General features: G+C 40.2%; 2 protein-coding genes and 1 long non-coding RNA gene across 5 annotated transcripts in view; 1 reads left to right on the forward strand and 2 right to left on the reverse strand.

The window, feature by feature from the left end:
* Positions 1-202: 202 nt before the first annotated feature.
* Positions 203-1,394, forward strand: LOC146662401 (uncharacterized). The gene is made up of 5 exons (XR_014913349.1): positions 203-296; positions 661-693; positions 808-870; positions 1,045-1,095; positions 1,225-1,394. It is a non-coding gene; the product is annotated as an uncharacterized LOC146662401 (long non-coding RNA).
* A 6,453-nt stretch (positions 1,395-7,847) lies between these two features.
* cdv3 (carnitine deficiency-associated gene expressed in ventricle 3) lies at positions 7,848-13,799 on the reverse strand. 3 transcript variants are annotated; one of them, XM_085419026.1, is made up of 5 exons: positions 13,369-13,799; positions 12,674-12,750; positions 10,230-10,363; positions 9,890-10,055; positions 7,848-8,732 (listed from the first exon to the last, which is right to left on the reverse strand). In XM_085419026.1, exons 1-5 carry the CDS (start codon positions 13,552-13,554, stop codon positions 8,606-8,608), a joined length of 690 nt encoding a protein of 229 aa, XP_085275152.1. In that variant the 5' UTR covers positions 13,555-13,799; the 3' UTR covers positions 7,848-8,605. The 3 variants fall into 3 exon arrangements, with proteins under 3 accessions (XP_085275152.1, XP_085275150.1, XP_085275149.1); XM_085419024.1 differs by having other exon boundaries at positions 9,890-10,058; positions 12,674-12,747; positions 13,369-13,798; XM_085419023.1 differs by having other exon boundaries at positions 9,890-10,058; positions 13,369-13,798.
* A 5,755-nt stretch (positions 13,800-19,554) lies between these two features.
* tmem108 (transmembrane protein 108) overlaps positions 19,555-25,839 on the reverse strand; it is a 67,291-nt gene continuing 61,006 nt past the window's right edge. Inside the window, exon 5 of the mRNA XM_085419027.1 lies at positions 19,555-21,728. Within this exon, the coding sequence (XP_085275153.1) occupies positions 21,612-21,728 (117 nt within the window). The 3' untranslated portion in view covers positions 19,555-21,611. The remainder of the gene's footprint in view (positions 21,729-25,839) is intronic.

Genomic DNA, 25,839 nt, shown 5'->3' on the forward strand with positions numbered 1-25,839 from the left:
AAACGTCAGGTGTCACAGGGGATGTTTAAATCTTCACTGCTGTTGAAACGTCTAAATTAAACTAAAAATGTTGTTTTCTGAAGAATAAAGCAGACTTTGTGAGCGCAAACATATTTACATTTGCTAACAAACACAGTTGAACTTTGATGTTAAACAAGCGCTGAAGTGAAAGAGTCTCCACCTACAAACACTTGCATTATAAAACAGGAGGTCTGTGTGCAGACAGGAGGCCGATCACATCCACGATGAGAGGACTCGCACTGCTCTGTTTGGTGGGATTTATTCTCACAGCTTCGGTAAGAAAATATCATGCACCTGTTTGATGTTCATGGATTTCCTGAAAGAATTAACAGTCTCACTGAGTTTATAACAAGTGATAATCTACATAAATGTTTAGATTTCATCTTTAACATTGTAGGACTGTTGTTAGTTAGTTAGTCCAGTATGTTTTTAATTTCTGTTTATTTATTTTGACCAAGAATCAGCTGGAGTGTGTCTCATGCTGCTGACTCGCTGAGATTAATTGATTAATGCTGCTTTGTTTGCTTTGAAATGTCAATGACCTTCCAGCACTGAGGGGAAAAAGGCAAAAATAAAAACCTCCAACACTTAAATCTGTATATTGTTATTCTATTAAAGCGTTTTCCATTTTCTTTTCAGCTGCATGAAGGAGGCGCAGCACCATCATCGGATGTAAGTTAGAAAAACAAAAAAACAACCTGTTGACACGAGTGGCATTATTCACCAGTAATTATAACATTATAATATTATATATAAATGTGTGTGTGTTTATTTTTTTTACTTTAGAATGCTGGCAGCTGGCATCCTCTTGAAAGCACTGGCAATTTTCCAACTGCTCCAACTCGTGTAGTAAGTAACGCCACAAAAATAAGCAATATTTATATGTCCGTGCGTGTCCTGCAAGGTGTAAAATGATAAAAAGTATCAAATTATTTGTTTATTTGTGCAGGTTATATTTTATTTAGATGTTGGGGAAGGGTTGGGTTTAAAGATCTGTAACTAATGTAATCCAACATATTTCAGAATGGGACCTTGCATCCAAATAATTCTACTCGTGCTGGAAATGCCACAGAGGTAAAACACCATCAGCACAGCTTTTATGAAGTCTGACAACAGCATTTAATTTGAAATAGCACTGACGAGAGAACAGAGAATATGTGGCAATTTATTTAAAATCCTTTTATTTCTCTTTACACTTTACAGGTTCATCACAACAATACAGCTGCAGCAACAGTGAAAGAAGACGCGTGATGCTAAAAATGTTGAAGCGTGAATCTTCACAGAGACAGACGACCGTGATTCTGCTGGTGTTACCGTCTTCTCTGAATAAACACTAAAATTATGTTGTGGGAAAAGTTTTCTTTATTTATTAAACTTAATAAAAGGTCTTTTAAAATGTGTTTTTCAAGAGATGGAAAAAAAGACCTACTCTAACATAGGAATTAATAACTGACGTTAAATTTTCACGTTAATCATATTTCATTAACAATTAAGCACTGCCTGGTTATTTAAGGTCTAAGAAACTGAATGCATCACATCAGAGTCGGAGCTGTAGGGGCGTTTCTAGGACTTTCTTAACAAGGTGGCAGAGAGGGGGGCAATAATCATGTATGATCTCAAATTTAATGTCCTCAGCTTGTAATGTTTAGACTTTGAAATGCAGTTACTTTGATTACAGTGCTTTGTTCTCTCACAAACCACAAGCTTTACATAAAAGTACATACAAATTTAACCTATTAACAGTTAGACAATTACAAATCAAAAATAAAGTAAGCTAGTCACACGCAGTAATGTAACAGCTACACATTTTAAAATCAATATTAGCTCATAGCTTTAAAAGTCATTTTAAATGTAAGAGTGTTTTTTCTGCACATTACTTGCAGAAACGTGCAGATCGAATCACCGGTGTTGTCAAAACGCGACTGTGATTCTGCGGAGTGATTGACAGTACTGTGATCCAATAAGATAAGGCAGTTTCAGATGGACAGTTTTCTAAACCAATGACGGTGGGAGTTAGAGGGTAGGCGATCAGATTCCAAGAGGGGTCTAGAAGGGTGGGTCTAGAAAGGGCGGTGCCACCCCATGCCACCCTTTTAGACTCACCCCTGCTGAGCTGAGCATCAGCCAAGTCGCAATCAGCCAAGGTTTCAGGTGAACCCATTGCCCCACCCTATGTGATTTCCTGAGGTCAGATCGCCCAGGATGTGAGTGGGCGTTAAGGCGTCTGGGGAGGGAACTCAAAACTGGATTATAGATGGCAGACAGTTGGTGTCGTAAACCACCGCCTCTGTTCAAAGATGGTCATTCACAGTGGACATAGATGGCTTCTTTCACTCCTCTTTCAAACCATCTGTCCTCTCTGTCCAAAATATGAACACTGGCATCCTCAAAAGAGTGACCTTTGTCCTTTAGATGCAGATGGACAGCTGAGTCTTGTCCCGTGGAGGTGGCTCTTCTATGTTGTGCCATGCGTTTATGAAGTAGCTGTTTGGTCTCTCCAGTGTAAAGTTTTGTTTAGGAGGCAAAACTCCTAAACACAAACTTAACAACTGCATGCGGTACAGTGTAGAGAGGAATGTCCAGACCTCTACATTTTGGTTTTAGAGCCGAGAACCTGCAAATTCAGCCCAATACAAACTAACTCGACATGACAACACCCGTCTGAACAAAGACCAAAGCTGGTTTTGTTCTTTTTTTAACACTATTAGTTTACATTTGGATTATTCCAGTTCAAAAAATCATTAATAAAATGGATAAAAAAAATGAATAAAATTAATAAAATGAGCATTTTTAACCAAACATAACACTTAAGAAAGAAGCAAAAAAAAATTTAAAAAATAAAACGAAAGAAAGAAACAGTAAGTAAAAAGGGCCTGAATTATATTAAACTAAAAATGTTGTTTTCTGAAGAATAAAGCAGACTTTGTGAGTGCAAACATGTTTGCATTTGCTAACAAAGTTGAACTTTGATGTTAAACAAGAGCTGAAAGAGTCTCCACCTACAAACACTTGCATTATAAAACAGAAGGTCTGTGCGCAGACGGGACGCTGATCACATCCACGATGAGAGGACTCGCACTGCTCTGTTTGGTGGGATTTATTCTCACAGCTTCGGTAAGAACATTCATATCCCTGTTTGATCTTCATGGATTTACTGAAAGGAAGAAATTTAAATAGTTGAAAGGAACTAACGGTCTCACTGAGCCAATAGCAAATTATAGTCTTCATAAATATTTAGATGTCATTTTATATTTTTGTAGTTTTGTAAAGCTATTGTTTAACTGGTAAGTTCGACTCCAGATGTAAACATGAGTTTGAATTAAATATATTTTTTCACCAAGAATCAGCTGGAGTGATTCATGCTGCTTTGCTTGCTTTGAAATGTCAATGACCTTTCAGCACTGAGGGAAAAGAAAGAGGCAAAAAAACCCCTCTAGCACTGAATTTTGTATCTGTCTAACATTATTCTGTTTTTAAGTTTTATCAGGTAGTAAATACAAACACTTGTCATTACATCTTAACCTCCTAGGACCTGGCGTCCACATATGTGGACATCACATTTTGGGTTATTTAGGCCAAAATACTCAATTTTGCTCTACATGGGCCTGATATCCACTTACGAGGACATTATGCTGCTACTGTTCTATCAAAATTTTAAACGAATATCCTCATATGTGGCTCTTATTTTTCTTAAAAACAAAAATAAGGTAAAAAAAAACTTTGTTTTTACATTCATCGGGCCCCAAACAGCCCAAATATCAAAGAGAAATTAAAAATGCATGCCGTTTAAGAGTTCGGGTCTTAGGAGGTTAATCCAATCTTTAAGAAACAACATCACCCAATCACAGCCTCTAAAACGAGAAAACAAAAGTAGATAAACTCAACACAAAAATAAGGAATTTTTGCAGCTTAAAGTCATCTTAATTTATTATTTGACATGGATGGTGTGATCTTATATAGGTCATATACAGATCATGAAAAACATATTCTATAGCTATTTTAATATTAAATCTTTGTCCCTTTAGTTTTTGCAACTTACATTTCCAACTTCAGTGTCATCAATGTCCAGAAAGAGAGAAAATATGAAATCTTTTTATTTCCACCTTTTTTGTGCAGCTTCCATAATTACTTTTTTTTGTTTCGTTTTATTAAAATGTTTCTTCTTCTTAAACATCAAATGTTTTATTTTAAGAAGACTTAAAGTTGTTCTTTGTCATTCTAGCATTCAGCTAGAGCTACAACTACCGTAAGTACTACATTAATAAAACACCAGAAACATCAACCAGTATTTCTAATGTTTTATATTTTCATGTTTATCGGTTTAAGTAAAGATTACCAAAGGTACCCTGACGAATTGTTAAAATATTACAAAACTTGACATATCTTTCATTTCTTGGTTTGATGGTGTGTAAAACTATTTGTAGATTAGATTTGATTTAGATGTCGGGGGAAAGGTTAAGTTTAAAAGCCTGTAACTAATGTAATCCAATGCATTTCAGAGAATACCCACCTCTATCTGGCATGCTCTATCCTCTAATAATACTCGTTCATCACCTAGAAATGGTACACAGGTAAAACACCTTCAACACAGCTTTCATAATGTCTTACAACAACATTTAATCTGAAATAACACTGACAAGACAGCTGAGAACGTATGGCAAATAATTTTTTATTTTCCTCCTGTATATTATATAGGCCGTTCATCACAACAATACAGTGGAAGCAACAGTTGAACCAACAGTGAAAGAAGACGCACCAAATGTGCTCTAAAAACTTCAAAGAAAGACACCGTTCGACTGATGGTATAGTCTTCTCTGAATACACATTAGAAACCTATAATTAAAAAGTTCCTCTTATTTGTTATTATGCTTTGTATAAGGTCATTTAAAATCTATTTGTTACTTAGGAGATGAAACAACAACAAAAAAAACACCTACACTGACCAAATTCAGTTTTATTTATTTTTCTGTTATTTAATCCTCACAATGTTACTGGAGGCCAAAGTAATACTATCCAGAGTAACTTTCTGGTTAGATACCATAACCAGAAAGTTACAATAACGTCTGTTTTAACTGGATTTAGAAGCAGGAAATTAGAGGACATCCAGATCTTTATGTTATGTTATGTTAATAGAAATTCCTGCAGTTTAACTAATTGGTGTGTGTTACGTGGCTCCAGGGATAAATAAAGTTGGGTGTCACCTGAATAGAAGTGAAAATGTACGCTATGCCTTCAGATGCTGCTGCCTAAGGGAAGCATGTAAATGGTAAACAGAAATGGTCCGCGCAGGGAACCCTGTGGTACTCCATAATTAACCTTAGTGTGTGAAGAGGACTCCTCATTTACATGAACAAATTGGAGCCTATTAGATAGAAATGATTCTAATCACTGCAGCGCAGTACCTGTAATACCGACTGCATGTTCTAATCTGTGTAATAACATATTACGGTTGACAGTATCGAACGCTGCGCTGAGGTCTAGCAGGACAAGCAGAGAGGAGTCACTGTCAGAGGCCATAAGAAGATCATTTGTAACCTTCACTAAAGCTGTTTCTGTGCTGTGATGAGCTCTGAAACCTGACTGAAACTCTTCAAATAAGCCATTCCTCTGCAGATGATCTGTTAGCTGTTTGACAACTACTCTTTCAAGGATGTTTGATATGAAAGGAAGGTTGGAGATTGGCCTATAATTACCTAAAACAGCTGAGGCAAGTGATGGCTTTTTAAGTAGTGGCTTAATTACTGTGAGCTTGAAGGGCTGTGGTACATAGCCGATTATTAGAGATAGGTTGATCATATTTAAGATTGAAGAATTAATTAATGGCAGGACTTCTTTGCGGAGTCTTGCAGGAATTAGGTCTAAAAGACACGTTGATGGTTTGGAGGAATAATTACTGAAGTTAAGATCAATTGGAGAAATAGACTAAATAAATATTAATGGTATTGAAAGTAGCTGTAGATAATGTTACTTCTAGAGACTGAGGTTATGAATAATTTTTTCTATAAACATTTTCTTTTAGAATTTTATTTGCAAATAAATTCATCAAGTTATTAATAGTTAAGGTTAAATGAATGCCCCGCTCAGAGTTGTTTTTATTTTCTTCAATCGGTGATGAGTAGTAAGATGTTCTAGCTTTACGGGGCTTTTTACAAAAATACAAATAAAACAAATTAATGACACGCCAGTTCCACAGCAGCTTACGAGTCATCTGCTTTAAAATGCAAATTTAAGAGTCAAGTATGTCTGATTTATGGTTTTGCTTTGTTTTATTTTTTTCCTTTCAGAGTCATACGCAGTGTAGATGTAAAAGTATTAAGATAATCAACCTCTGTGGGAGGAGACTTGGGAGTAAAATGTTCGAGTTGTACGTCAAATCCAGACCCTGAGTGTGTTTGGTGGGGGGTGGGTTCTTTTAAATTTTGAAAGTCAGTTGAGTCATTTGGCTGTCAGCGGATGCACGATCCTATGAGGCGTTTCCTCATAGGATCGTGCATCCGCTTTAAAAGTAATTCTACTCCCTCAACAGAGGTAACAGACCATCAGCACAGATTTCATGTCTTACAACAGCATTTTATCTGAAATAACATGGACAAGACAGCTGAGACTGTGTGGCAATTAACTGAAATCATTTTATTTATTTATTTTTTCCTCTGTATACTTTATAGACTGTTCATCACAACATGTCATTGGAAGCAACAGCGAAAGAAGACGTATCCAAGAGACGCTAAAAAGATGAAAACATGAAACCTCCCAGAGACAGACCACAAAATCTGTTAGTTTCACTGCCTTCTCTGAATAAACATTAAAAGGCTGTATTTAAAACAAAGAAGACGTTTCTCTTATTTGTTGTTATGCATGTATAAGGTCATTTAAAATGTGTTTTTCACCCAAGAGCTGGAACTTTTGTGTCGGGACAAAAAAACATCTACTCTGACAAAATGAGACAATATAGGAATCGATAATCGAGGGGACATCAGATTAACACAAGTCAGGCGTTTACAGCTTCAAGGATTCAGACAAGACTAAATTCACAAGGATCACTTTATTTTTTTTCTGTGTTGAGGGTCTTTTTCATCACAAATATTACCCAGCAGGATGTCCCAGCAGGTATCAATGCTCCCTAACATATTCATGGGAAGAACATACACAACATAACTTCATTTCTTTATGTTTCTAAACACACTGCTTTAAAGCCCACTGGATATTAACTGGGTGTCGCACAGCTGCACAAGCTACCTGTTTTACATGAGGACTGCGATTTTTGGATTACCTGTGAGGAAAAAACGCAAAAGCCTTAAAAATCGGGGGGGTTTAGTCAGTATGGTCAAACATCATCAAGAAATCAGCATTTGAAAGTGGTTTCCAATCACTCAGACCACAGGAAAGCATTTGTTACCAAAAGGCTGGTTTCAGATTAGAAACAAGCTTTAATGACTCGTCTGATGTTCAATGAGAAAAAGGGCAGCAGAATCAAACAGTGGATATGAAAGACAGTTAGTAGTTGTAATCATCAGGCAAACTAAAACAGCACTACATTCTTGAGTTTGTTTTTCTTTTGCATGTTTTTTGTGTCTTTTTTTTAGCAAAGTGGTGAGATCCGGAGGCAGGCAACAGCCCGTTGAGACAGCACTTCACTTCAGATGACAATGCAGTTTCTTTCTACCAGTAAGGCCACTTTATAAAGAAACATCTAAATGAGGACCGCAACCTATCGCTTCTTGTCCATTGCTCTCTGCAGAGTGTTGTCATCGTGAATTTAAAAGGAAAAGAGAAGAAGAAAAAGAACAATGTTTCAAGTTTCTAAATTAAAGAGCCTGATGGTCAGCTTGTAAGCAGAGGGAGGGGAAGGGGGTGGGGGGAGGTTGGTGTTCGCCCCTCCCCCCTTCCCATCTCCACCACAGTGAGGGTAGGAAAAAAAAAAAAAAAGAAGAAGAAGAAGCTCAGTCCACATGGTCACCACCAGCTATGCTGCTGAGGTAGTATCCCCGCTCTCAAAGTCCCAACCGCAACTCAAGAAAAAAAGAACAAAAATACACCTCAAAATAACCGCGGGTTATAGCGATCTTGCAAAAAAATAGATATTCTCACATAAGTTTGTAAAATCATCTTGCCTAAAGTCATCTTCGATCCTCTGTGGCTTTTCTCAAAGCAAGTCCAGAGAGAAGTTGCGCCACACAACCGCTGCTCTGAGTACAATCCACAAAGGACACCTGTGTCGCCTTTTTGTTGCTGCTGCAGTGTCGTACGTTTGGGTGTATTTCCTAATTCCGTTTCGGTGGTTCCCTCTTTCAGCCCCTTCAGATGCAGTCCTTCAGTTTTGCCAACCAAACGTATGTGAAGTGTGTTTACTGATCTTTTTAAAGGGCGTGTCACTGTATGTGCTGCAGTGGTGGGGTGTTGTGTGTGTGTGTGTGTGTGTGTGTGTGTGTGTGTGTGTGTGTGTATGGGGCTGTGTGTTGTGTGTGGTGATGGTGGCATCGTGAGCTCTGTCAGGACTGCAGTCCACACAGCTTTGGGATCAGCTTCCTTCAAAGGGGCTGGGCAGGACCGTGCTGGAGGGGCCAGGGGACAGAGGGACGCCGCTCTACTTATCCCCCAGGATGGCGTACTGGTTGTCGAGCTGCAAGTGCTGCATAGAAGCGCCACCGGTCTCCTCTCTGCCACGGTTCCTGTGTTTCACAACCTCGAAGGTCTTCTCCATTTCTCTGTCCCTGAAACACAAACATCAGGTCATTCAAGGAGCGAAAGCAGCATTACTTACTGTAATTATGGTGGCACCACAGTATAATCATTCCTGCATAACTGAGCCTTTAGACACTTTATGTCCAGTGAAAAACTAAGTACCCCCTTACTACTTTCGTAGCTATCGAGAAGATCAGTAGCAGCCGGCTGCTGCTAATCAAATGACTTTGATCAACTGAGCATCAGTAAGTGTGAGCACCTCTATAACATGAGAAGCTTTAGCAGTTTGCTGGTCTGGAGCATTCAGGTGTGTGTTAACACAAAGCCAAGGACGAAAGACATCAGCAATGATCTCAGAGAAGCAACTGTTGCTGCCCATCAATCTGGGAAGGTTTACGAACAATATGAAGTCCATCACTCTGCAGTTAGAATGATTATTAACAAGTGGAAAATATTCAGTTGCTAATATGGCAACTTTTCACTCAAAGGTCACCACACACCACACCTCAGACTCTACAGGCCTCACTTAGCTTGTTAAAAGTTCAAAGTTCATGAGAGCACAAAGACTGAACACGTTTGGCTTGTTTGGAAGGTTGCAAGTGAACAAACCACAAGACTTCTGGAACAATGTTGTTATGACAAAGTGCACAGAGCCACATTTGGCTAATCAGCACAAATGGCTCACGCACAGTGGTGAAGGGGTGATGATTTGGGCTTGTTTTTCAGACTGTGAGTAACCATGAACTTGTCTAAATACCAGAGTATTCTAAACATGAGGCCATGTGTCCAATAATGAAAGCATCAGGACAATGATAACAAGCCTAAGAACAAAGTTTAGTACATATTTAAATACCATATTGGAAATAAAAATTACAAATAAAATAAAGCCAGAAAATCAAAACAACTACTGTTAACAAAAATGGATTATGTGGCACACAAAGGCTAGATGCTACAGCACAAACAGGAGAAAATAAGGATGTGATGACTACAGCGCTAACATCATTGTGAGACAAGAATACACTGCCACGTAAAACTAGCACGGCAGAAGTCAACCCTAACACAGATGCGAGAGTGAAATAAGTGATCTACAAAGAATCGCCAAGCAGTTCCCAGAGCTGAAGAATATTTTGCCCTTAGGCTCATCCAGATACGTTATTATAACGGTTTTCCTGTAAACTCTGCTTACTTGCGTGTCTCAACGTGCTTGGCGGTGGCCAGTAGAGAGGGGAACTGTGTGTCACTGAAGATTTCAGGAGGGCCCTGGGTCGGGCCTCGTTTGGTGGTGGTAAGTCGAGCTCCCGGAGGGCGATATACACCAGCGGGCTTCGCCTCAGGTACCTCTACATTCTCTACTGCTGAAATGAAATGCATCAAAAAACAAAAATCACTGTGCTGCTCAAAAAAAACAATGGAAAAGCTGAATTTAGATGACTGAAACAAAAAAGGTTTTGAGGGTTTCCTTAACAAATAAAGGCCCTCAGGTCCCCCAGGAAGAAAAAAGGTCGATTTTACATCGGTTTACTCACCCACAGGAGCAGGAGGAGGCGCGGCACCAGACTTGTTCCAGGGACCTTTTTCACCTCGTTCTCCACTGACGAGAATGATCTCTCCATCCTCACCAACCTCCTCCTTCTCGTACTCCTCTTCCTCTTTCTCGTCACTACAAACAACCAGGAGGCAGTAAAGCATAGGTGAACACATGCCCAGGTGCCCTGCTGCTGATATAACTGAATGCATCAAAGCTGATAAGGTTAGGACAGAAACCTCCATGTCCTGTGTGTCCCTGTACATTTACTACACAGCAAAACAAAGATGCTTCCTTTTATTTCCATCACCAGAATGACAGCATTCAAATATGGCTGATTTAGAGTTTTGGGTTCAGAGCCAAAGACTCACAAAAAAAACAGATTTGGCTTCCATCCCCACTGCAGTGCACCTCCACGCTGTTTTAATACTATGGATATTGATACTTCTTGATCACTCTGTGAAAGTCCTGTTCTGGGCCATCTGGCTTGGGCCCTTCAGTGTGCAGAAACCTCCACCTCTGTGTCAAACTGACCTGTCATATTTAATCGCTGGTGATGCTGGACCTCCAGCTACATATCAACAAGCAACAAGTAGTGTCGACCGTGCCCAGGCCCAAAAGCGTTACATCGGATGCCTGTTCTGTGAAGTAGGACCAACCCAATCACTGCTTACGACCAACTCTACTCACCAGACTTTGTCTTCTTCCTCAAAATGAAACAGAAGATTAACAGTTGCTGTTTTAATACAGTGGAGGAGACATAGTGTGCATTGCTGCAAGAACAGGACTTCCAGGGAATGATCTAAAAATAGCAGGAACACTGGAAGAGGTCCAGAGGTGCACAAGGACATTGCCTGCTATCCCCTTTTAAGGTCAACTTAAATTGGGCATGATTTTTGGATCTTGAGGTTAAAGTTGCACCTTGCGAAATGTTCGGAACGGTTTGTGTGGACAAATTCGTCCATCCTATTTTAGGGAAGTCCGATTGTGAAATTCTAAGTCGGTACCAATAAATAACAATCAGGATGGCAGTGGAGAGGTTTTTTTGTGTGTTTGTTCTGTTTCTAATCAGCCACTGACAGTGGCGCATGTCAGCTGATTAGCATTTCTTTCACCACTCCCTCTGTTTAACCTCACAGCTAAAACAGCTGTTCTTTTATTTATTCACTCAAGGGTTCAAATTATTTATACTGTGGAGGTTCAGAACAGAAACTCTTAAAAAAATAAAACCAAGGCCCGGAGCCCAGAAACAGCCCGGCGGGGCTTCAGTCCACCCCGCAGGATGCCTTAACTCTTTACTCCTTGAAAATGTTCTAGGAGAAAACCTTGAGGCTCTTTTCTGAATTGAGTGGTTACTGGCATTTTTTCAGACCTTCTTGTAGAACAAAACTGCCTGTGAATCAGAAGTTAGAGAGGGTGGTCTCTGTCTATGCAGTTACCACTGGAAAGACCCGAAAACTATTCCAGTGGTCGTCAAACCACGCCTTTAATGATATATACTGAGGTGTCAAAACTCGCCATTGAGGGTACAGGTGAGGTCGTCAGATGTCGCCTTTACATCTCGTTGTGATCCAAAGTGATGATCTAACCTGAGCCAGAGGTCTGACTCAGAATTGGTTTTACTACCAAACACCAGCCATTGCCCGCTATACTACACCAATGTATATGAGTAACAGATTCGGCTCTTCACCTGTCACAGATTTATTATCGTTTCTATTTATTTAAAAAAAAAAAAAAGGATGTTTTTGACAGTTTAGCACAATATTTCTGTTTTCACCTGCAGAACAAACTCCAGGTAACGAGTTTCTGATGGATTTCTTGGTGTTACCACAGTAGCATTTTTCTGTAATAACATTTGACTGAATGTTGAAACGGCACTAATTTTTCTTAGGACAATGTTTTATGAATTAACAGTTATTATGAAATGTCTGAACTATTTTAAATCAAACTGAGCTGTTTGTGGCTTAGTAATAAAATAGTATGACATCTGTTCTACAGAGGCAATTTATTATAAGTTCAATTAAATTGTATTTATCTAGCAGCAAAAAACCCCCCACAAAACGGCTGTCTTAAGGGGTTTTATAATGTAAAGTACAGACCCTACAATAATACATAGAAAAACAACAATCAGATGAGTAAGCAGTTGGCGACAGTGGGGAGAAAAAAAAAACAACCCTTTTAACAGGAAGAAATCTCCAGCTCAACCAGGTTCAGAGAGGGGCAGCCATCTCCTGCGACCAGTTGTGGGTCTGCTGAGGGGGTCAACTTGTGTTTCTCAGCATTTAATCCATGAATTAATTCATTGAAAACAGGAAGGATGCGCTGTTGCTGTTTGAAAATTTGACTTCTCTTTCCACCCTCTGTCCCAAAAACATCTGTATGGGAGTGTTATCTCCTGCAAGCTTCTGCTGAAGCACAGCTTAACCAAACATGTTTTAACCTCACCTTATCTGCAAAGCCTGGAGTCGAAGCCCGCTGTAGTCCACTTCTTTGTGCTCAAATTCTTTCCACTCCTCGTCCTCCTGGGCAGAGGAAAACATTAATTCGTGCACCTCACAGTGAAATCACACTTTAACAGGCCTCTAAGATCACTGTAGTCCAGTCATCATTGTGTGTGTGACAAGTCGTCAAAGCTAATCGATAACACAGCTGTATCACCTGATCATATCCTGATGTTATTAAGTGCTAAAAAGATGCTGATCTGCTAACAACTTATAACAAATGGCGGCTCGGCCTTGTTGAGAAACCACGATACAAAGAGGAGGGCTGTCAGCTTTACCTCCTGCCGGCACATGATTAACATGTGGATTTAAAATGTTTACATCTAATCTTATAAGTCAGAACATATTTAAAAGATCGCACTCGAAGTCAGAGATCGTGAAAAAAAAAAGCTCAAAACGTGCGTCGTGGCACATTGTTGTGCCACTGGAAACCATATGCCGGCTTTTCCTTACATCATCCTAGAAAATAAACTCACGTTATTACCCCGACCTTATAAAACAACGTACGGAGGGGGGGAGGCTGCCGCCAAGCAGGGCTTCCCTCCCAGAGGCTCTAATTCTGATCCGGGAGCAAACACCCGGCCGGACACCGGTGTGTGGTAGCGATGTGAAAAGTTATCGCAGAGCAGCGCCGGTTACCTTATCGATCTGAGCGTCCTGGTTCTCGTTTTTAGTCGATTTCTCCTTCTCCTTCTTGGTCTTCTTCAGTGCCGCCGATGTGGGCCCCGCGGCGGACTCCTTCCCCTTCCCCTTCTCTTTCTTCTTCTTTTTATCCCTCTTGGCAAAGAAATCGTCCAGGCTCTTCTCAGTTGGTACATCCGCCATTTTCAAAGAGCAGCGTTAACTAGCTTCAGTCAGACAACCGAGCAATGACAAACGTGAAAATAAGCACTCAGACCGAGAGGACAGCGGGTGAAGCGAGCAGAGGAGATGGAGTTACTCTGGAGTCCTTTCACTTCTTAGCTTCTGTTACAAGCTGACTTAAAAAAAAAAGGTTCACTCCGGTCCTCTGCCCGAATCGTTAGCTATCCTGTCAACCATGCCATGCAGAGGCTATTTGACAAATCTGTACCGTCAACCGGAAGCACTTCTCCTCGCTTCCGCTTTCTTCTTCTTCGCGGTTAACAGCAACAAGGTGAATTAGCGCCACCTACTTGCCCAGCAACTTGCCTGGGAACGTTTAAGATCAAACAAAACGCAGTTTTAAAAGTAAAATTGTGTTGATTTATTATTAATGGAACCTACTTGGCCCTATGTGGAAAAGTAAACGTCCCTTAAACCTAATAACTGGCTGTGCCACCAATGGCAGCAGGAACTGCAATTAAGAATTTGCAGTGAGTCTTTCACATCACTGTGGAGGAATTTTGTAATAATAATAATAATAATAATAATAATAATAATAATAATAATAATAATGCATTTTATTTGAGGGTGCCTTTCTTAATCTCAAGGTCACCTTACAAAGAGAAAAGAAATCAATAAAACAGTAGATTAAAATAGATTCTAATAAATTAAAATACAGAAACCAGCAAAATACAACCACAAACAACAAATAAAAATAAACCCCCCCAACAAAAACAGCAAGCAAAATCTGTATTAAAGCGAGTAAGCCAGTTTAAACAAGTAGGTTTTGAGTTGTGACTTAAACAAGGGAAGGGAATCTATATTTCTTAAGGCTGAAAGAAGTGAGTTCCCGAGCTGAGGAGCAGAGCGACTGAAAGCTCTGTGCCCCATAGTGGTAAGGCGAGCAGGTGTGGCAGATGAAGATCTGAGAGAGCGGGAAACTGTGGTGATATGAAGCAGATCACAGAGATAAGGAGGGGTAAATCTTTTTTGCAGAGTTGTTTTAATTTATCTACAATGGAAGGTTTTCCAGCATGAACAGCCTGTTTAAGGTCATGCCAAAGCAAGAAGTCCCAGACCATCACACTGCCACCACCACGTTTGACTGTTGGTATGAATTTCTTTTTATGAAATGCTGTGTTAGTTTTACTCCAGATGCAACGGGGTGAAAACCTTGTAAAAGGTTCAGCTTTTGCCTTGTCGGTCCACATATTTTTTTGGAAAACGTGAAATGACTCTTTGTGTTCTTTTTTGGTCAGCAGTGGTTTTCTCCTTTGGACTTTCCCATGGATACCCAGTCTCTTTCTTATTCTTGAATAAAACTATTGTTGTATTGTTGAATGCTGCATGGTCTTTAGACGTCTTTTGCAATCTCCTGGATAGGTCATCAGTGTACTCTTAGAGTAATTTTGGTAGAGCGTTCACTCCTGGGAAGGTTTACCACTGTTCCCCTAATTATAAAAAGCAGAGCTGGGCTCATATGTCAGCACATGTTATCCAGAAGCAAGGAAAGAGCTTAAACTAACCACAAGGTGTGTAACAAATGCGATCACTGGTGTAAATAAGTGCATGGGTGAAGAAATGATGTATGCAATGTTGTTTATTTGCACCAAAATCCAAAAGATGTCTCAGGGAGGGGAGCCACACAGCATCTGAGCACTGAGGGCGTTTATAAAGAACAATGGCTCACTGAGCCCTGGTTTAACCATTGTCACCAACTGGAAATGAGCCACACCACCTCTGCAGATGAGACCAGCCACACAAACAGGCCAATAGGAAAGCAGGGTGGAGTGTGGCATCACAATAGTTGGAAAAAACGCTTTAATTGCTTTTATTTGTCCTTCATTTGAGTGATGTAGAACCTGTAATCACAATAGTTTACCTCTTTTTTTTCTTAAAGTTAGGTATATCAAAATGTCATGATTTAAACAAACTCAGGGCTCGACATTTAATTTGGTGGGATCTGGTCACCCCACAAAGTCTGTCCAGCGCAGCTTTTATTTGCAGTACCCTCACTTGCACTGTCTGCAACCCATAAAACAGAGGCCTGTCCTCTAGAAGCAAGTCTCAATACTGCTATCTTGGTAAAAGCTCGGGTTAAATATTTGGCAATTATTTTGAACGCCGTCTAAATTAGCTTTAATTCAGTTGGTTAACAGAACATAAAATCTGCATATCTGGAATAAAATTTGAACAAGTTTGATGATTTTGTTCTATGGTAAGGTTTAAAAGCTTTTTTTTCCCTCCACCAAATTTCAATGCCAACTCCTTGCTGTATTTTCCTTCCTTCCATCCTTCTTGGGTATTATGTCTCTTTCTTATAATGTCTTTGGCTCTAATAGCTTGTATGGGTTGGTTTCTATTATATAAAAATAATGTTTATATTTTTGCTGTACTGTATCCACATAATAGTAATTATAACTTGCTTGGATAAACTGATTGGCCAATTTATTCCTGGAAAATTGAAAGTGGCAAAATTAGAAATGAAAATAAAATAATGAAACAAGTAGTGCTGTGATTCCACTGGGACGACATCACAATGGATCGTATATTTTAACATTTTGTATTTTTTTTTTCTTCCAGAATAATAATTTGGACAAAATAAAAGTGTGTGTTTTTGTCAAGGACCAAACCAGATCTGGACTCAAATACAGGAATAAAAGTTTAACAGGTTTATTGAACTCACAAAAAAGTCAATTGTTTGGTGTCTTCTGAGTGAAGCAGGTGGGTGATATCTGGAGAGTTTCTCCTACACAGACTTCCCCTACATGTGGCGAGGGAGTATCTGCACAGCAGAGAATCATTTAAGCTCAAAGATAAAGCTGAATTTCTCACAAAATCTAACGCACTACCCATGCTGCACCTCATGTGCTCCCACTACCACAGCAAGTGCAACACCCCAGCAATTTCTTCTGGGAACTGTTCCACCTTAAGTAGTCGCTGAGTAATCATCAGATTGCACCCAGGTGAGTGATTGCTCAACAGCTTGCAGGTGTGGCCTGCCAGCAGAGGACACACAAGAAGGCTCAGCCTCTGAAGCCGACAAGCAGAATTACAAACACACACCCCCACGTGCACACAGCGAGATAGAGGGAAATGTAGGTTGGCACAGGAGGACGAGGGGACCATGACAGTTCCTTTGTTATGAAGATTTAATCGTTCTGAAAATTACTGCATTTTCAAGCATGTCCTGAATGCAGATAACATGTTGTCATGTCCCTTTTAGTTATAGATAATTCAGATAAGAGAACTGTTCTGGAAGTTGTCAGAGTGTTTTTAAGAAAGAGGCTATTCCAGCTTCACAGAACAACTCAAACTGGCTCCAACCAAACCAACCAACAAAACAACAAACAGGCCCTAAAGAAGTACACAACTGGCTTTGTTAAGTGCTACCTTCAAAATGCATGCAGTCACTGGCATATTTAAAAAGACAAAGCCCAACCAGACTGACCAACAAAAGGAAGAGATTACGGTGGGCAAAAAAGACAAACCCAAGAGGCCTTTACTCCAGAAACTAAACTAGCCAACAGCTTTCAGCTGGCCTGACATGAGTGGTGAATGATTGATTAGTCTTTTAATGTGCTGAGCCTGCATTAGGTAACACAGTCTACTGCTGGAAAACAGTAATGACCGTTTCTGGGTCTCTGATATGCCTACGCAGAATAATTATTAATGAGTATGATTCATATCTACAGTTATTGTTATGGTAATTTGGGGGCTTTGAAATGTTCCCTTTCCTTTCACATCAGTGTTTTTTTTAAGGTTTTTGTGTGTTTCTATTTGATGTGACTACTAAGAAAAGCTGGGATGCAGTTCAAGATACGAATAAATCAGAACGCAGAATTAGTTAAAGCTTGTGTTAAAAAATGAAAAATGTTGCAAGGACAAAATATCAACCTATAAGTTTGCTTGTTTGTTTTAAATAAATTGGCTCATTTCGAATTTGTTGCCAACAACAAGCTGCAAAAAAGTCACATTGTGTCTTATTCTAACATTTTAGTTAAAAGTTTTCAAATTCTTGCTTGATATAAGATTTCAGCTTCTCAACGGATGAGAAAGATGAGAAGAAATGTCCTCCTGTGACTCACTTTTTGTTTTATATTAAGTCAGATGGGTGATTGTGGTCCATTGTTACCTGGACTTCTTTACATTAACGCAAAGAAAAGCTGTATTGTTTTAATTCAAGCAGAAAAGGTGTTATTAAATATTTTTGAGCCCTTGATTTGAGATTGATTTCTTGATTTTTGGTCAGCTATCTAGGTGTGCCGAGGACACAACAGAAGCTCAGAAGGAACAGAGCTTTTGCCTGTGACAGTGGTGGATCTTAGACGGGCTTCTTCACTCTCCACTTCTTAAAACCCGTCTCTTTTCATTGGCAAGAGTGTGAGAGCTGATTTTTAATTGTCCCTTTGGTCAGTACTTGCTGTTTTAAAGCCCTTTATGAATAAAGTTAGCTTGACTTTGCTCTTCTTGGCAGAATTGGTTCATTTAAATTGATTGCTTTTCTGGCACAGACCTGGCTTTTAAAAATAGCCCACACATTTTAATAGTGTTGAGGCTGGGGCTTTGGGGAGGCTATTCCAGAAGCTTAATGTTAGCCTGCTTTATCCATTGCAAAACCAGTTTTTATGTGTGGTTCACTCAACAGTGTCCACGTTTCAACTGTTTAACTGCTGTTTGGGGTGAAGTTGAAGAATTTGGAGGTAGTACTACTCCCAACATCCAGTACAACCGGTAGCAAAACAGCCCAGGAGCATGATGTTACCACCACCATGCTCAAGAGCTGAAAGCCTCACCTTTAATCCTCCAAACATACATTCTTGCCATTGTGGACAAATAGCTCCATCTTTGCTTTATCTGTTCATGAGGGCAGCTGCAAATTTCAGCCAAGTTTGAGGGTGATGATTTTGGAACAGGGGCTTCTTTCTTGGTTGGACAGTGACGCTGGTATTCCAGCAGCTCCCAGTTCATGGCAGACTTGTGCTTTGATGGTTCATGGGTTGTTCCTGAACATCCCAACCAGTTTCCTCTTATCTAAGGATGACGGTTTGGGTCTTCTTCCAGACTTCGGCAAAGTTGTGACACATCCAAATAACTTGCACTTACATACTTGGCTCCAGGAGACCGTCCCAAGTTGTGTAAATATATAATTCGCCTTTTAAACGTTTCTCCGAGTTCTTTGGACTTTCCCATTAATCTCAGTATTGCTCAAACCAGTGAGTGCTGTCAAACAAATCCTTTTTATTTGGCCAAGAGAAAGTACCAGCTGTAGTAAATAATGCCTATGTGTATGTGTGTGTGAACTTCTAACCCCAATTTTATATTAAATATCAGTAATGATGGTTAAAGTTAGAATGTGTTTTCCTTTCAAAAATAAGGATATTGAAAAAAAACTAGCAAAACAATTAGTCATTAATTAATTTACAAAGACTTTCTACAAAGCCAACAAATGGGTGAATAACACTGACTTTAAAATAAGCTTCCTCTCAGCAGTAAAGCAGGCTTGTAAACAGATTACCGAACTGACGTCAGCATCCCGAGCCAGAGGTCACTTGACCAGATGCAGCACCAGTGCACAAAGAGAAAAATCCAGCTCGCTGCCTCAATGGATGTGCTGTGCTCGGCAAGACTGTTTACAGTGCGCGTTGCGTAATCAACAAACAGGTAGCAGCTAACTAGTCAGAACAAATCAGACAAACAGAGTAATCCATGGGTTTTTCCCCCATTGTTTTATTGCTCAGCAGTAAAAAGTACAGTGTGTATACGACAGTACAAAAAATACATAATGTTGAACACTGCTCCACCGTGCCACTGAACATTTTTGTAAAATATCCACTTTTTGAGCGTGCAAAAAAACAACAAGCCCGGCTGTGAGCATCCAATGCGGGAAATATCAATTAGCTGTGTTGTTCGCCATCACCTCTTCACCAGGTGATCTCAGAACAACATCATACAATACGGAGAATCTTCAGCGACAGTAGAGGCAGACAGCATTGATTACTGAAAAAAACGGCAGCGATGCAAAAGTAAAAACAAATGACAGAAGGACCACAGATTTAATAATGAAACTAAATAACGCACTTTTGATTAAATCGCCTCTGTACGTGCTCACAGCATTCTTCATTTGTCTCAGCATATATTTTTTTAATTTTTTGTTTTTATTGCCTCTAACACAGCCTTTGACACGGTTTGCAATACTGGATAAACACGCCGTCTATGGAGGGAGACACTTACAGTAGCAAGGGTGGTCTAAATGTTTCCTACAGCAGCGAGGAACTCTTTCTCGCACATGACCGGTAGCTACTCCACGATATACACGAGAGACAAACAGACGGGACAAACGTACAGAGGCACCCACAGGAGCGGACGCACAAAAACTGAGCTGAACGTCGCACAGAGTCTCAATTAAACTTTAAAGTAACCGTGACATTTGGTTAAAGGGGGCGGCACGTCGCAGCTCGCCTGCTCACACGCACGCCTCAGTGCACCTACATGCACACGCATACTGATATATAAAGGGCCAACGTAAGGAATTAAGACATCTATGTGGTCCCTCTTCGCAGAAGCTGGTGACGCATGAAGGGGAAAGGCCATTTTAAGTCCGCTCCATTTTTATTGAGAGCTGAAAGCTGCTATTCAAAACTGCTGGATGCTGGACTCCACATCGCCCAAAGACCTGCTCAGACTGACCGATAAGATCCAAGCCTGTATTTATCAAACTGCCGAGGGTTAAAATTCACCTAAAAACAAACTGCAGAACTGGTGAACTTGTGTGTTTCCATGCTATCACTGTCTGCTGCACAGCACAGCTCCGGTCTTCACTGTTTTTGACTGTTTTTCTGAGGCTAAGGTGTTTGGAATCATCATCATGCACTGCTGCCTGCGTCAAAGCCCCTTAGCTGCTATATAATTCCTAGAATGTATCTCAAAGTGTAGCAGCTGTATACCTGATTTCATCTAATGTTTAAATTTCTGTTTAGAATAATATTTTTTTTAAAAACCAAAGTGAATCAGTGAATTCATAAAGGGCCCAGCTCCCAGAAACATCTTTTCACTTTAGCGAGTTTTTATTGCTTTGCTTAAATTGTGACCATGAGGTTTAATTCTTACTTTCACAATAGAAACGTATTGACTCTACAAATTAATTTTAATGTTTTATTTTATGTATGTTTAATAACCAGGATGCCACTACAGCTTTACACCGTCCCCTCAGACCCCCTAGTCCCCTCGATACCTGGCAAAGCTTGTCTGTCTCTGTGTTTTAGGCCTGTGATTGACTGGCTCCAACCTCTCAGTGAACCCGGGCTGGATAAATGGCCAAAAAAAATAGATGGATGTTTAATCATCTTCTTAATTAGAACATTACCAGATAAAAGAACATACATTTTTAATATTAAAATCAATCTGTGTATCTGACTAGTCTGAGCAAACTGATCATTTGAAAGCCACTCTTAAGGGTTGAGTCATTTTAATGCCAGTCTTTACTTTTAGTTCTAAATGATCATTTTTAGTAAGTTTGATAAATACAGGCTCAGATTTCACAACCATTATTCCTCCACATATCCCTGCCTCTCCTCCCCCCGACTTATCTAGGTGCTTATTCAAGTTCAACAGGCTGTAAGTATTCAGGGATTGATTTTAAAGGAAAGTTAAACTTACAAAGAACAGCTTTAATCTTTTTTATAGCACATGTGTCTCTCTCTAAAGCAGATTTTGTGTGGCAACATCCACAGTGCACTCACCATCAAGCCACTGCAAAGAAACAAAACCACATATACTCTGTAATTTTATAAAGACAATAAAAACCTTTATCACAATTAAGCCTTTTGTAGAAAATGTACATCAGAAAAATACGCAGGTGCATCCTCGTAGTAAATAAGCGTCTGTTTACGCCGCGCTTCTTTCAGGTTGCTCTTTGTGTTTGTGATATACAGTATAAAGTCGAAGTCTCTGAATATTTACCACATATATAAAATAGACAAGAACAGCAGGGGGAGAGGAGGACGAGGATCTGCAGAGCTTCTCGCCCCTCTGTGTCTCTATATGGCAGAAGCTTTGTCTCTGTTGATGAAGAGGGTCTCCTGGCAGAAAGGGTTAACCAGGACCACGCTGCTGCCGCTGTAGTCTCCATTAGGGGGTAGACAGGTGTCATGATCCTGCAAAAAGTACATGCACAAAATAAGACGTAGTGGAAAAAAAAGGAAAGGAGGTGTAACTGTTAAGCAGCAGCTCTAATTCATGATTCACGCTTCAGGGCTCACCGTTAGCGCACACGCTACTGTATCTGAGTCTCTCTACAGGCGACGAGCAGCAAGTTTAGCGTGGAAGAGGACAGATAAAATATGGGTTTTGTGCACATCAGGGCTTTTAAGGAGATGGTGAACAAAGATATGTGGAAAAAAGCTCAGCGATCAGAGATACAAAGGGGAGGTGGTGGGGAAGATGTAAGAGCCTCACAAGTGGAGGAATAAAAAGGGAGAATGACTCAGAAGAAGGCAGCAGAGGGTGTTAATCTAAGTGTGCTGGGTGATGGTGAGTCAGCAGTAATGAGGTGGTGCAGGAGGTAGTTTTGAAAAAGTCCTTTTTCATCCAATCACATGGAACTACAGGAACACCATCATCATCACCATCACCATCATCAGGTTTACAGTCATTTCTGTCATTTTCCTATAGCACCAGGGAGGCTACAGTACGAGGCTTCTGCTCTACGGACACGTGCAAAGCTGGAAACAACACCTGGGTGTCACCAAGGGCATCCTACACACGATCCTCAGCTTCCCTCTCCTGACACCTCCGACAGGCGGCAAAGGAATGCAAATTGAGGAGGCAGAGAAATAAAATAAAGGAAACACACAGAGAAGATAATAAACATGCAAAGAGAACAAGCAATGGTACATAAAAATATACAGTTAAAAAGAATAGAGAGGGGAATTTGCAGAGAGTATAATATGCCTCTGTTATATCCCATCTTTTCCAACAGATGGCGCTGCCATGCACCTAAAAACAACATATTACACTTTCTGCTTTGAGCTGGACTTGAGCCTACAAAGCCTTAGTTTTGCATAAATATGAATGGGTTAGTTAAAAATAAAATAAAATAAAATAAATAAAATTGCATGCTGCCTAAAAGTTTCCAAGCCCCCTTTAAAAAGCACACCGATTAGGGGAATGTGTGTAAAATTATCATCATTAAGTGCAGAATATTTCTAATTAGTGGGAGACAGTAGCTTAAAAATGACCTGGTTTGCAGATTTTACAGTGTAAAAGCCTCATATCACTTTATTAAAAACCTGGGAGCTTCTGGTGTGGAGCGTGATATCAGATATAATGATTTGCAGAAGCAAAGAGGATACACAGGATTTAAAGAGTTTAAAGTGTCAGATAAAAATCTTAGGTCAAATATGTTGGACATCTTGTTATATTTATAGGCAATGTCTGACAAATTATAGGAAAGTGAGTTTACGGAAACTTCATGTAGCTGTGAGGTGAATACTGAAGAATCCAGATTTGTCTTTATCTTGTGTTATGTGATTTGTTTTGGAATGAATAAAGACTGAATTCATGCCAGAACACTATTTTAAACAAATGATATAATACAGTTGGGAACAAGATGATTTTACCAATCCCAAAGCTACTTACAGCAAAAACTAAGTGGGAACACGTGTGCTGAAAGATTAAGCTGTGAATTTACTGAGTAAATGGAAACGCTGCCAATTAGTAGAATTTCTTGGTTCAGAAGATTTCTACCAGAGCTCAAAGCGACATGAGAATTAAAGAGACCAAAGTTTAGCTTGGATTATCCATTTGTTCACAACAAAACATAAAATACGTAACATGACGGAGAAGGAAAGATATGGAAGACATGTTATTTACCACAAGAAGATGATACAGACCTTTTAAAATGAAAACGCAGACCTCATCAGCTGTTGTTTTATTGATCTGTGAAGCCTAAATGTGTTTTTCTGTTCTGTAAAGCAATTTTTAAAATAATATAAACGCATCATTGCTTCAAAGATTTTTTTTATGTAGTCAAAAATCCTCAACCAGACCAAAAACATTATAAAAACAGCTCAGTGTCATTTTATTAAATACACATACCCGATCATTAAATTTCATCATTAAATGAGTCTTTCTGATAATTTGAGAATGACTGAAGATCTTTGATCTTTCTTAAGGTTTATTTATTGATTAAGCTTGACAGATTTTTGTCTTTTATTCACATTTTTTTGTCTGCAGTAATCTGAAGCACCTGCAGTGGGTCCCACCACTCGTGTTTATGAAACACTGATCTTGGCTTATTAATGCTTTTCTTTTAAACAGATATAATGAATGCTTGTTGGATGCCTCAAAAATATCAGAAAATTAACTTTTAATCTTTGGATTTTTATACACTGGTTTCTATCTTTTGAGCATGCACAGACCGATATTATTGATAAATATAACTAAAATGATGCTTCACTGAAAGTTTGCAGTCTTGTATGTAATTAAAACCGCTCAGCTGAGGTTTATTGATTACTAATACCAAGTTACTAATAATGTATCAGTAAAGACTACTCAGTAGGTTGGCAAGATGGCGTCGTAGCGCGAACACCCGTCTCGCTGTGCTCCGGTGAGGTCCCCCGATTATCCGTCTAAAATACGTGTTCACCTGGTGAAACGTTACAAATGTGCGTGGGAGTAACTCTATAATGAGTCTGGACGACTATTTTTCTAAAATGCCTAACGTCAGGTCTAAGAAAAAGACAGCTCCGGTTGTGCAAGCTAGTGACATTGTGGGTCCTATGGCGGCTGAGCCTGAAGAAGCTAACGCCAGCGACACAGAAATCTCCGCTGACGCTGAGGAAACTGGGAGTGATATCGACCCGAATATCCTTGCGGCTCTGAGTAAGATAACTGACAGCATTACAACTTTATTGGATGTTAAAGTTGATACTGTGCTGGCCGCAATCCGTGAACAGACGTCTCGGATCCAGGCTCTGGCGACACGGGTGGGAGACGCCGAGATACGGATTTCAGGCGTGGAAGACACGGCAGGTGTATTGCAGGCGAAAGTGGCTCGACTCGAAAAACAAGTAACTGACATGGCAGACCACATGGACGATTTAGAGAACCGCAGCCGCAGATGTAACCTTCGCCTGGTCGGGCTTCCCGAGGGCACGGAGGGAAATGATGTTGTCGCCTTCATGGAGTCATGGCTCCCCTCCTATCTCGAGCTCACAACTAAAAATGGGAAGATCAAACTAGACCGCGCTCACCGCTCTCTAGCACCGAGGCCGGGCCCCAGCCAGCGCGCCAGACCCATCATTATGAAGCTTCACAACTTTGCTGATAAACAACGTGTGATGGCCGCAGCTCGGCGCCTGGCTACGCAGCCGAACCAACCAACAAGTCGGATCAAAGTCTCCTTCTTTAATGATTATTCAGCGGCGGTAGCCAAGAAACGCAAGGCTTTCGACGAGGTGAAAAGCTGCCTGAGGAAGAAGAATGTGGATTATGCGCTTCTCTACCCCGCCACACTGAGGCTGTTTGCCAACGGCAAGGAGAAGAGATTTAACACACCGGAGGCAGCTGCGTCCTACGCGGACTCGCTGCCCTGAATCCCCGTAACCACCGGAGTACTCCTTTTCTTCACACTATGCCTTAATTAACCGGTGTGAGTACTTGCCGAATCTAGGCGTATATGACTCTTTTTTTTTCGTCCTCGCTGCTTATAAGCGACCAGGTGAAATCTTCCACCCCATCGGGCACCGGACGGACTGGGTAGGCGTGAGTTACGCGCGTGCAATGCCCTTCGGCTTTCCCGACGGGCAGGAGGAGATTGGTTTTTCCCTACATGTTTAGTAGGGCTGTTGCCAAATCACTGTTCTTTGAATGTTCCGTCACACAGCTCTTTCATGCCTTTTTTATTTTTATTTTATTTATTTATTTTTTCAACCAGGGTGTGGTGAACCCTTTGGCTCAATATGCTTTGTGTGATACATGAATAAGTCTAATAATGAGTAGGCTGCGAATATGCACCTGGAATGTACGAGGGGTTCACAGCCCTATTAAGAGGAGGAAGATATTTACTTGTCTAAGAAAGGACGGTGTAGATGTTGCTATGTTACAAGAGACACATCTTGATAATAATGAACACTTGAAGTTGCAACAAGGATTATATGGACAAGTGTTTTTTTCATCCTTCACTACAAGAAGTAGAGGAGTGGCAGTGTTGATTAGGAAAAATGTACCTTTTGTAGTAACTGATTGCGTTAAGGATCTGAAGGG

This window comes from Rhamphochromis longiceps, linkage group LG9 (assembly GCF_057381845.1).
Source record: "Rhamphochromis longiceps isolate RC_006_pf linkage group LG9, R_longiceps_female_GT1.1, whole genome shotgun sequence".
NCBI classification, from domain to species: domain Eukaryota; kingdom Metazoa; phylum Chordata; class Actinopteri; order Cichliformes; family Cichlidae; genus Rhamphochromis; species Rhamphochromis longiceps.

Bases quoted from the DNA above. Each gene is read 5' to 3' on its own strand.
- cdv3 (XM_085419023.1), bottom strand. From the start codon at position 13,554: ATGGCGGATGTACCAACTGAGAAGAGCCTGGACGATTTCTTTGCCAAG. The intron at 12,751-13,368 runs GTAACCGGCGCT...TCCTCTGCCCAG, and splicing joins AGGACGCTCAGATCGATAAG to GAGGACGAGGAGTGGAAAGA. The intron at 10,364-12,673 runs GTGAGGTTAAAA...GGTTGTTTGTAG, and splicing joins CTCCAGGCTTTGCAGATAAG to TGACGAGAAAGAGGAAGAGG.